The 12,869-nt window shown below is 43.2% G+C and overlaps 1 protein-coding gene across 1 annotated transcript in view; it reads left to right on the forward strand.

Annotated features, from left to right (window-relative positions):
- The window catches only part of tmem178bb (transmembrane protein 178Bb), a 67,739-nt gene that overhangs the window by 30,603 nt on the left and 24,267 nt on the right, over window positions 1-12,869 (forward strand). Inside the window, exon 2 of the mRNA XM_061807919.1 lies at window positions 2,909-3,022. Within this exon, the coding sequence (XP_061663903.1) occupies window positions 2,909-3,022 (114 nt within the window). The remainder of the gene's footprint in view (window positions 1-2,908; window positions 3,023-12,869) is intronic.

A 12,869-nucleotide genomic window follows, 5' to 3' on the forward strand; every position in this document is an offset into this window, starting at 1 on the left:
AGCTGCAAACAGTTGGGATTATGGGCCCATTTGAAATCCCTCCAGCACTTTGTGGTTTCCTTTAGTGTCAGGGAAAAAAAAAAAAATCTATTTGAGCTCCCTAACACTAAGGCCTCGGACTTCTTTAGATCGTCTTCCCCCCCACCCCTCTGTCTCTCTTTCGCACTGTGACATCAGCGAATGGTCCAAAGTCGCCTGGATCACATAGCGTAAGAGAAGAGATTTACTTCAAACGCGATACAGACGACAAGGTTCTGAGGTAGCAGACAATGCTCGGTGCGAGGCTGGAGACGAGCGCTAAGTCGGCGCATGTCGGGTCATGTATGAACACGACTGACAGACCAATACTGCATCATACCGGAGCGTGTATTGGGATGTTGCTTCTCAACACAAGGCCAATGGATTCATGACTATTTGGCATCCAGTGGAGGTCGAACCGCAAGATTTTCAGTAGTGATTAATCTATGATGAAAGTCGAGTTGAAGTTGATTAATTGATATCACTGATATTTTATCCACACATAGCTTTGGGGAAAAAAATCCTGCCGAAAATGGATGATTGGGATGATGGCCGTAAAACAGGACGAGAGATGAATTGAATTCAAGCGTTAAATATCAAAGTTGACATACATTTATCGGCACAGTCCAACGTTTTTTGCGCCATAGACCTGATTTCGTAAAGACGTTTCACCGGACTGGGTTTGAAACTTTAACCGTCTGTCATGAGCAAGACTTGGCCACTGCCAAGAGCGGCGTGGCCTCGCCACTGCTCTGGGCGAGGACACCTTTCACTGCTCACAGCTGTTTCAAAATGGGACTGTAATTAGATGTGCATTTAAGTTGGAATTTTTGTCACTGCCATTTGCCAGTTCGTTGCCTTGCGTTAGTGAGTTGCATTCACTTCCTGTGGGACTCTCCGCTTCTATGCCTAAGTTAGAGTAACCCTAGTCACAGCGATTCTGTCCCCTTTTGTTTGATCCTGTCCTGTTGAGTTGCTAGTTTGCCCCAGAGTCATCAGACCTTGCTGCATGTCTTTTGGATCCCGCCTTGTGTTTCTGTACCTCTGCCTTGTGGGACTGCTACATCGTGTATGACCCAGTTTCCGGAATAAACCACATTGAACATTATGCCTCTGCCTCGAAGTCCTGCATTTGGGTCCGCCCTTGTACCGGAGGTCCGTGACATCGTCTACGCGGGGTAGTAAAGTTGCCTCATCGACCAGTTAATCAGTTCAACCCCAAAGTATACTGTTCGTTACGTACCATATGTTCAACAAAAATAAGCAGGTTGTGATATTAAAGTTTACACAAATGAATGACATTGAAAAAAGAAAACTTTTAAAGTCTGCAGATAATTACTTTGTGTAACTTCTAACTTCGGGAAACAAAATGATTTTCTATTTTGCTCTCATGAAGGAAAGTTACTGTATCACTGAATACTGTTGAACCATGCGTACAGCCTGCTTCCATATTCTCCAAGGAATAAGTTGGCATGATTTTCCCCACCTTTTCTTTTAAAACGTTGGCCTGCGGCAAAAGCGACGTGTACGTTGCTGGAGCTGTTTTATTTCTTCCTGCAAATTACTATCATAATCAAAATCTCTAAGAGCAAATGGGTGCTGACTGCGGCGATGACAGCCATGAAAGGCTAATTATCGCTATCAGATGCGATCTAAGGGGTCTGCGCATGGCTGCAGGACAAACAGGGTGGAGGCTGGATGGGGGGGGTGGAGGGGGGAGGCCGATATCCTGATGATCTCTGTCTGTGCAGTCCAAATCTCTCAGGACGGTTGATAATACAGTGTTCAGTGAGTCTGGCAGCCTCGCCAGAGATAATTACAGTGAACATGCTGTAACGGTGTTCAAAGAAAAGCACCGGCCATTAAATTACAATCTAGGAATAAACATTTACTGTCGAAGGGAAAGACAATGTGGTCCAAGCTGAAAAGTCCCTTTCGATGGTTAGTGGATCCTGGTGAAAATGTTATATTTGATTTATTTATATCAAATCCATTCATTTTTACACTTGTTTGCGAGATTAAATGAATAATTGCAACGGTTTCCTCAAGCTATTTGAATTAAAGGAAGTCATCAGGTTTTACAGTCTGCACTTAGCCAGAAGCAGGTATCGTAGACTCCTGGGAGATGCTAAATTGCCACACTTACTTTCCGACGCCAATGAATGTGAGTGGGCATTGCGGCAAAGTTTGATGAGTTCAATTATCGGCCATGAAAACGGGGGTGTGAGCTGCTTGTGGCTTTTAAGATTTTCAACTGGCTGTGGCTGTTGAATGACGATAGGTCGAACGCATTGATGAATACGTTGAGTGTATGGGAAAAGATTTCAGACTGCAGAAATGTTAAAATACTGACTTGGGTAGAATAAATGTGATTTTCTACAGAGTGTCTTTGGAAAGCAAATTTCCGTCAAAGTCGCAGAACCTTGAGTCCCTTTTTGTGTGATCGAACAGAAAAATGGATGAAAATGAGTGCTGCTGGCAATCATTGACCCAAGAACCCCCACAGTCTTGACAAATTGACAACTAAATGGTTTTTAAAGAACATCGCACCTCTTGCATTCATGCATATGTTGTAATTATCCCGCGCTCAAAACAGAGCCCGATATAAAAGTGGAAAGTTGTTTTCAGCAATGTGCCATTGTCCGCCCGTTTCAGCAACAACTGCGGACGTCTGATCTGAATCACCCTTTGTATAGAAAAGTGTTTTCCCATTCTTCCATAAAGTCTTGCTGCGTGTCATCTGTGTGGAGCTTATGCAACCCGTGAGTCAGCAAGGCCCCGGTATTTGGATCCGTCCGTCCGTCCTTCCGGTTTCAATTCCGCATTGGGGATTGAGTCTTCGCCTACCGATAGCCGGTTTTTCAACTCCATTTCCTTCTCCCCTCTGCAGGTTCCATCGGAAGATGCTCCTACATCAAGTACCACTACTCCTCGGGCACAATACCCAAAAATCTCTCCTACAACATCACCAAGACGATAAGGCAGGATGAGTGGCACTCCCTCCGTAAGTCTATTCCCAATACTACGAGCTTTGTTCTGTGGCCAATTGGATTTACAAGTTCAAAAACTGTTAAAATAAAAGTCAAAACGTTCATCAGCTCCATTGAATTTCATGTCTAACAGTCCATTTTTTTAATCAATTGTGGGATGTCCTATCTCATTAGAAGGTTTATGGTTATAGTATATATGGTAGTGAATTATCTCATTCGTCGCGTGATGCAAAACTGGTCTGTACGTGCTACAAAATTGTGTGAGAAATGAAAGCAAACTACATAAGGAAGAAGACAGACAGCAGAGTCCGTCGGGAATCGGCGCAAAGAGAAGTTGCTGTTCAGGCCCTGGCACCTGACAGCAAATGACTAGTCAGACGGCAACAGGAAGCAGTGACAGTATGAGGTCAGTGCGTGTCTCCACTTGGCTCGACCAGCGAGAGATCTGCACGACGGGCCCCTAAAGGAAGAGGGCGAGCGTGTCAGGTGTCCTCAAAAAAAAAAAAAAAAAAAAAGAAAAATGGACTCCTCGTAGTGTATATCACTGACCACCTTTCGTACACGAGCTGATGGAATCCAAGAGCGCCGTTGGAGACCAGCCCTCCTGCTGATCCACGGGCTGACGAAATCAAAGTCGAACATAATGTGATTGTGGATCTCGCTGGATCCAAACTGACATCCTAAGTGTTCATTAAGTCCACAAATGAATTTTGTAGTACAAAGGACAGGAGCGCTTGACTTCACGTTGTGGAAATAAAGATAAAATATCTGTCTATGGCTGTCAATATGAGCGGCAATGCTTGTTTGCACACTTCTCGCCCAAAGTCCACCTCACCCCGATGAGGACAGGCGCAATCGATCACAGAGTTCCCTAACCGCACATTAAGAACTTTTCATCTACACCGAAGGACACAGGGCATCTTTTATGCTGATATATAACAGAACTTCTGCTGCCTATTTATATGAGACCACTCGGCTTACTTCCAAGCATTTTATGATCTGGCTTTTTACCCACGCGCATTGAAGGATGTTTTCATCTCGGTTATATCTTAGCCTGCTCCTGAAAACACACATACTATAGCTCATATTTGCGACGAGAAGGTCACCTCTGTGCTGCCGGAGATGTTTAATGTCCTTATTAGCGGGGCTAGCCGATCTGGATGTCAGCGTGAGATAACGCTTCCGCTACTGAACCGATGGCCCGTCTCCCCGGCGTGAAAGCGACAAATGTAAATAGCAAAAGGGCGGGTAAACAAATCTCCGTCCTATGACGGAGCGTCTGCGCTTGCCACTCCATCAGACTCATCGAATGACCCACTGAGATTGAACAATGAACTGGGTTGAAGTGAATCATTAACAGTCAAGGCCGACTGTATTTATTCAATTGAAATGTCAACAAAATAAAAACCAGGACTTAGATTCTGGTTAGTCATTAGTCAGGTCATTGTCGCGTCAGTAAAAATCGACCTCAACCATTTTGACATCACAGTTGAGAGATTCAGGGTTCGAATCTCGAAATTCCACCTTCTGAAAACAGCAATGTAAGTCATGTACTGTACTATATAAGTTCGACTTTAATTGCTCATAGGTGTGAACGTGAATATTTCAAAAAATCTTTTAGGTGGGGGAAATATTGAGGAAAAAATGCTCAGTTAATGGTTCATATAGTAATTGCTAACGGCAGTTCTGCAAGTTCACTGCAGTAGACCAAACTGCAACGCTGTAAAATGCCATAAATTCTTTTAAATTCCCACATATTACCATTAACTCCCATGCAAAGCCTACAGAACCCGGAGAGCAGCTCTTTTCTGTATGAGCAACCTCGCTTTGAAGCTATTTGGTCAGCGGGCAGAGTTGAAGGAGCAGCGGTTCAACTCCGGAGACGCCGTGGACCAAATCCACCCACGCCGCCTTGGGCCTTGTATGGATTAAGTAAGAATGACAACCTGGTCTGGCTTTTCATGAAGTGTGTAAAATTGAACTCGGGCAGGCCCGAAACACACACACACACACACACACACATGGATTGGAGGAAACAGCGGGAGTGACGCAGGGGCCGCTAGCAACACTCAAAGATGAACACAATACTCATTTGTTTCCGTCACTCAAAAAGGAAAAAGAAAATAAAGACTTGCGACGGCAACGCTGTCAGGAACCAAAAATACCAATTTCTCGATTACCGCAGAACATCAAAGCAACAGACTGCTGCGCTACATCCCGTCTACCTCCTCGATTATCTGTCACACATGCAGAGCAGGCGTACATTGTTGATGCCGGAGTTGTTCGAACCCCATATCTTGGGGATTTTGTGACTTCAAAAGGAATCTTAAAAGCTCGCACCGCAAGTGACAGGGTATAATCCAAAAAGGTACCGACGGAATAGGGCTTGGCCACTCCTACTCGATTCCCCATCCGAACAGGCTTGTGTGAAGATCACAAGGGGTTTAATTCATTGAGCGCCATCAATTCTTTGCAGCTCAGGTGTCTTTCATGCCACAAAGCTGATAAACCTCGAAACCCTCCGGATGTTTAGAGGCTTTGCAACAGCGTTACTCGCTCTCCTTTACTTACAGGGCACCATTTCTACTTCCTGGTCATTCAAATAATAAAAGGACTCAAGGACCTTCGACCTCTTATCTGCTGAAACAAATGACCTCATTAATTACTCAACTTCAACTCGACTTTCAGCCCATGATAGTCGAGTACAACAAATGCGCTTGATTCAGGTCTTAATTTGACCATGGATTACTAAAACTGGCGGATCAACTGGTAAAGCCTTGGCCTCACACTTCTGCGGTCCCGGGTTCGATCCCGGACCCGCCTGTGTGGAGTTTGCACACAGTGTGGGTTTTCTCCGGGCTCTCTGGTTTCCTCCCACACCCCAAAACCATGCAACATTAACTGGACACTCTAAAGTGTCCCAAGGTATGATTGTGTGCCCTGCGATTGGCTGGCAAACGGTTCAGGGTGTACTCCGCCTCCTGCCCGTTGACAGCTGGGATAGGTTCCAAGCACTCTCCGCGACCCTCGTGAGGATAAGTGGCAAAGAAAATGGATGGATGATTTCCATTTTTTTTTTTCAACAATCACTCTCAAGTTAGAGGAAAATCATCTGATTCCTCCATAATTTATGGAACTTTCCACTAAGATCCGAACTGGACTCTTATTTGTCGGTCTAACCGACTCGATGCTACAGAGGCTCGAATATGATATAGTTGATGGCTTAGTGCAACATCAGTTATATACGAGCAGTGCCCAATACTCAAGAGTATTTACATAACCATAATAGCTCGACTTGCAGTACGTCTCAACTTCAATACTGGCTCACAGACCGACTGTGGGTTCTCCTACACATCCACTGCACGATCCTACGCCATCCTACACATCTTGATAGATTTCAATGACCGCTCTGTTGTCACTTTTACTACCTTAATGCCGGACTCTGCGTGAGCACTTTAGGTCTTTAATATCTACCAAGGCGAATTTCTTTCCACATAAATCCGACAAATCTGTTAAAATATTGCGTCACGCGCAGGTTGAAATCGGTCACGTTCGGGGGACTGGTTCTGTCTCAAGCCAACTCAGAGTATGGTGATAGTTACCGCTGCAACTAAAATGATGAACAACAAATGATCAATTTTTGTCGCATTACTGTAAACAACTGGAGACCCTCACCGGCCAGGCCATAGCAGGTCAATGAAAAAGACTTGCGCTCAGCCATCACTGCGCAAGATTTACTTTTATTTCATGTCACACTTTCTGTCCCAACTATTTATACAGAAACAAAAAGGTACATTTTCCATAAGCCTGATGATATAATTATGGTTGTGCACCTGGGTGCCCTGAGGGCATATTAATGAGGGGACCGGGCATATTCTGATGTTCCTGTACTCCTTTGTACAACCATAACAAGCCCAGAGAGAAAATGTTGCAGTTCAATTTGCATAGATTGTTGTTTTCCCACTTTACTAATAAAGTCATTGGAACAAGCCAAATGATGATTATCCTATCAGCTCACAGTGCGCAATACGATCAGTAAAATATCCTGCTTATTTTAGATATGACGAAAGAAGACGAAACACAAACGCATACGCGATAACACGCACAGTTCCGGAATCTTGCCGTTTAAAAATATGTATCTCGCTTAATCATCTGGTACCAGAAAAAGGATACGCCATCAGACCTGACATCTCAGCAATTATGCTAAACAGCGGGCAATTATACATTCAATAATTATAACAGAGTTTGTTTCCATATTTAGACATGGTGAAAAGGCTTTTGATTGGCAGGATAAGCGATGCTTTGTCACTCCGACGCAAACAGGGCTGAATCCTGAGGTATTTGGTCACAAATTGGTGGATGAATACCAGTAGGTATCATTAAGAGGGGACAGGATACGTGGCTGGCACTCGCGGATGCGCCCCCGTTATGCGAATTGGGTTCCACGGATTAGGCCAAATCGGGAAAATCAGTGCCCATTCATGTGAACGAGCCCTCAGGCTCAGTGATTCATCAGCGCTCATCCATATGTGGATCCGGACCAGAGGAAAGAGCGAGGAGAGTCTGCAGCCCACGGAGACGAGACAGGAAGTTGGTCAGCCACTCTCTTCCGACACAGGATATAAATAGAGGAATGTTATGCTCTGAGGGTCGTTTGGATCCTGGTTTTCTAAAATACTTCTTGTGTTTTGATCCGTCTATTATGGTTTTAGCACATAGGTTTATGTCTACTTTCCAAGACCTGGTTTATCCAAGGGATACCCTATCACGGAAAACTGACTGAATGTGAGTCTCGATGTCTGTTTAAATGTGTCCTGGTATTGGCCGGCGACCAGTATGAGGATTAAGTCAACTGGGATAGGCCCACAGTCACTCAAGACTTAAATGAAGCGCTCTGGAAAATGGATGGATGTCTTATTTAACCACGATGACAGTGATACCTTGACTCACATGGGGCCGCGACGTTCCGAGTATTTCAAGCTACAAGTCGTCTCTTGGATGATTATTTGCAATTCTACTGTGAAAAAAATAGAGATGCACTTTTGGGTGAACGGGGATAGCAGTAAATTCCACAAATACAGAATAAAAACACTCGCAACGAGCGTGGAGCACACGTTCGAATGCGGGGAAATGGTCGGAGAGATCCAGACGGCACTCAGCAGGCCACTAACGAGGAATAAGTCTCATGCTGCTTCACCAAGTCACAAGACAAAGTGGACATCTGACTGTCTGTTCTTGCTTTATGTCACACTTTTCACACCACACAACCCTTATAAAATTAATTTTCCTTGGTGTTTGTATTGTTGTCAAATGCCAAAATAGGTCAAATTTATCCAAACGGTATATAAAGGCTGCTACTTTGTATCCAAATCCAAACTAAAAATTGCGACTGACTCGTGGTACATAACTGTCATACGGCAGGAAATTTGAACTGTGACTCTCGGGTGCTAAACAGTATTGATGTCGGAAAAAGGAAACCTACGCTCAACAAATTGATGAATGGGAGGATCAGAACGTCTCTTTTAAACAGCTGTAGATGTATTTATTTAGCGTTTGTTTTGGAAACGCTTCAAAAGCGCGCGTGCGTCCTAGGTGAGTAAGAAAACAGCCTTGTTTTCTGAGGGTCACATAAACACAGATTTTTTTTCCCCCCCCTCTAAGATCTCCAGATCATTTGCATGTGTAAAATTAGATCCCCGTTGCACAATTGTTTTCCCATTCCCTTCTGCCCTGTGTCCTTCTGATTCATTGCATCTATACAGATGGGACTATGGGGATATTTATTAAATTCTTCAAGCCGCATTCAAAACTAAGTGTGTACTCTGCCGTGGGCAATGACTCTTACTTTGAGATCATAGAAAGTGGTGGGAAAAAAAATGGATACATCGATCCATCCATCTCTCACCATGGCTTACTAGATTCCTATTTAATTGATTCCGCTAAAATAATTAGGTCAGTTAGGCTCTCTACTAAAAGAAAATGAACTAAAACAAACGTGAATTGCACTCCACGTTCCATTAATTGGTCAGCCGTGAAGAGAAGTGCACAGCATGGGCTGCCAGGTTCGCTCACCGTGCGCACTATCATGCCTAACCTGACTCACCATCGCATTGTGCCGCGCTCGCGCTCGGTGATGAGATGCGCTTGAGCGTGAGCATCGGGAGGCCCGTGGCTGAAAACACAGCGCTGCCAGGTCAGGCAACTCCACGGTGATACTCTCGGTACCGACACGGTGACACAACGGAAGCAAGTACAGGGAGCGGAATCTCGGAAGGTCTAAAACTGATGAAAACACTCATTCCAATGGGAATTGATGTTCCGAGGTCAAACTGGTGCTGTAAAACCTTTATTTATGGATCATTTTAACCGTGCAGTTTATTGTAACTAGCCAAATTTGTAACAATGTCAACCCCGCGCACTGAATGTCGACCAGTTAGAGTTGTAACAAACATTGAAAACAGTTATTTCTTCATGAAAAACAATAGTGAAAGTAAAAGAAGACAGAAAATCAATATTTTCTATCTAGCTCTTCTTAAAAAGCATTCACTTTGGTCTCCGGAATAGTTCAGATGTGCTGGACATTCTCAGTTAGGGCTGAGTTGACCATTGTTGCCAGATGTTTAGTGGCTCCATGTTTTGTTAGCCATTTTGAACGGGTTGTAAATTTACACAACTTAAGTGTGTAGCAGCGTTACATTTCTTCAGTGTTGTTCATTCAAGATACGATAAAATATTTACAAAAAATGTGAGCTATTTTGTTCCACAGAACTATGTTTCATCGTCCCCCCCCCCCAAACTTGAGCCTGATTAAAAAAAATAATTAAAAATCCCTCATTATCACAAAAAAAGCAATATGCATGCTGTATTTGTTTCTTTTTCTAACAATTTAGTCAGTAAAATCAGGTTCAAATGTCTAAATAATTTTCAAGACAGAGGGTAGAAATATCGCCCTATTGTAATCTGCGGCAAGTGATATGCAAAGTTTCCCTGTCGCTGGCGGCGATCAGAGATTGAGACATTAAAAAGACAGACGGGGATTTGGGGGAATTCATCTTCGTGGGAACCCAAAAATCACACCTGAGAAAAATTGCAAGCCAACGTTTCTGTACATGCCGCCAGTGGCCTAAAGCCTCTCCTCTGGATGTGGAAGCAAAACGCGTCAATTATTCAGCACTGTCACTTTAAGAGGACGTGGGATCTAATTGATGCTTTGCGGCGCTGTTGGAATAATGTGGAGGAGAGCGCAAATTGGGAAAGGAAGCATATCCTGAAGGTTAATGAAACAACCCCCCAAAAAATGGGACACCAAATAGAACAATCCCAACTCTTGTTCCTAACATGCCTTCTTAGCATCTTATATGCATTGTGAATACGTACCTCGTGTTATTAGGCATGTGAATTTTTAACATTTTTCATAATTAGACTACAAAGACAATTCCATTTTATAATTTCATAGGAATACAGAATGTGAAATTGGCAAAAATACTCTGCATCTTGACAGAACAGCCCCAAAAGTGGGACAGTTAATATAAGAACTCACCCAAAAGTTTGGCTCCTAGCAACTCGCGTTCTTGCACGCCGCCTTAGCATCTTATCTGCATCATGAATGCGTGAGAAGGGTTTTTTTTTCTTTTTTTAAATTTTAATTTTATTCAGCACCACCTACAGGTGATCATTTTAATAACCTCACCCAGGAAGGCCATCTAAGGGGAGATGTACTCGAAAAATTTCATAGATGCAGCATTTGAGGCGGCACATTTAAAAATCGAACGGTTCTGCTAATCCCGTCTATATTTATCCTTGTAGATAATCCTTTGATTTTTTTTTTTTTTTTATTTTGCAAATGAGCCGACCGAAAATAGGGCTTCGCATCCTCCCTCCATTTTTCCATTCAAAGCGGAAGAGCCGTGGAAGAAATTGTGCCGCGTCTCACGTGCTCGAGAGCGTGTGAGTCACTGCAGCCCCTGGATCAAGCCTCGGGTTTAGCGGGATTTGTCGGCAAAAGCCACTCTTACTCAAACGGTGCGTTTGAAAAGGTGCGAAGACGTGAATTGCTCAAGTCCCTTTTGTGCTAGCGTCTGCACTGCACCTTGGTGTGATCTCACGAGGCGTCCCGTTAGCCAAGCAATGACGGCCCCAATTTTTGTACTGGAGTCAATTGTTTTCTTCTGTTTTTTTTTCCCTGAGATTTGGAAACAGATCTGGACTTCCTCCTCCTTACTTTATCCAAATAGTCGATTTTTCATCCTTGAATAATCATGACTACCTTTGTATCATATGAATAATTACAAAGATGAGATATCCCTATTTATTTTGAGTGTAGCTACCGTAGTTTCCACACTATAAGGCTCATTATAAGGCGTACCTTCAATGACTGGCCTATTTGAAAAAGTTTTTCATATATAAGGCGCAGCACATTATAAGGCGCATAGAATAGAGGCTACAGTAGAGGCTGGGGTAACATTATGCATCCATTAGATGGGCTGCGCTAAAGGATCAATATTGATCCATATGTAAGGCGCACCTGATTATAAGGCGCACTGTCAGCTTTTGAGAAAATTAAAGACTTTTAAGGTGCGCCTTATAGTGTGGAAAATATGGTAACTGAAATTCCATCATATGAACTCTAAACAGTGACTGTATTCAGCGGGTATAATTGATTTCCTCTTAAAATGTTGTGTGGGGACTTCACGCTTTGTTGACTTGCATTACTCATAAAAAAATATCTGAAGGTCAATGCAGAATATCAGCTACATTTGTATAGAAGTAAATTTTGCTATCTCAGGCACCTCAGCTTACAATTTTCATTAAAAACAATCCATCGCTTGAACAATGTTTGTGTCTTGAGTTGAGAGGAAAAAAAAACAAGTTTTGTTCCAAGCTCTTGATGGGTTTTGATGGGAAACTACATAACTTTTCCTTACGAAAGTCTGATAGCTTACGGCTAACACACAACGGAAAATATGACAGTTGGGCTAGCAAAACTGGTAGACATCGTTTCAAGTTATAAGCTTTAATGGAACAGATATTTGAAAACTAGCAGTCCTCTGAATAAATATATATATATATATATATATATATATATAGACTGACAACAAAACAATTATCACAGGCATATGCTGTATACTTTGTCTTCTCTGAAAAATGAATAACATGACTGCAGCTTCACTGTGTGTTCATATTATACCATCAAATCCAAAGTGTATTCTATCTATTGTCTATATTATACTGGCCACTGGTGGCAGATGATATTGTGATGGGCAGTGAAAGCAGGGAGCAGGTGGAGGAAAATAATTAGAAAGATAGAGGCACGCACTGGAAAGGAGAGGAATGAAGATTAGTACAACAGAATACATGTGTGTAAGGAAGTGAAGAAACAGATCCAAGCAGGGTAGAACAGCTGGCGGAAGGTGTCTGGTGTTCTATGTGACAGAAGCGTATCTGCCAGGATGAAGGGCAAAGTTTAAAAAACAGTGGTGAGGCCGGCCATGATGTATGGATTAGAGACGGTGGCACTGAAGAGACAACAGGAAGCAGAACTGGAGGGAGCGGAAATGAAGATGCTGAGTATATTGGTAGAAGGGTGCTGAGGGTGGAGATGCCAGGCAAAAGAGCGAGAGGAAGACCAAAGAAAAGGTTGATGGATGTTGTGAGGGAGGACATGAGGACAGTGGGTGTTAGAGAGGAAGATGCGCGAGATAGCCTGAGATGGAAAAAGATTACACGCTGTAGCGACCCCTAACAAAAGGAAAAGAAGAAGAATACTGGCCACTGGTGGCCATAGCGTGCACAACAGAAGGAGGCCCATTTAATAAAGCACGAAATCATGATGCAATTTGTTCATTTTTTTTTTTTTTATAA

The sequence above is a fragment of the Syngnathoides biaculeatus genome, chromosome 20 (genome assembly GCF_019802595.1).
Source record: "Syngnathoides biaculeatus isolate LvHL_M chromosome 20, ASM1980259v1, whole genome shotgun sequence".
Lineage (NCBI taxonomy): Eukaryota > Metazoa > Chordata > Actinopteri > Syngnathiformes > Syngnathidae > Syngnathoides > Syngnathoides biaculeatus.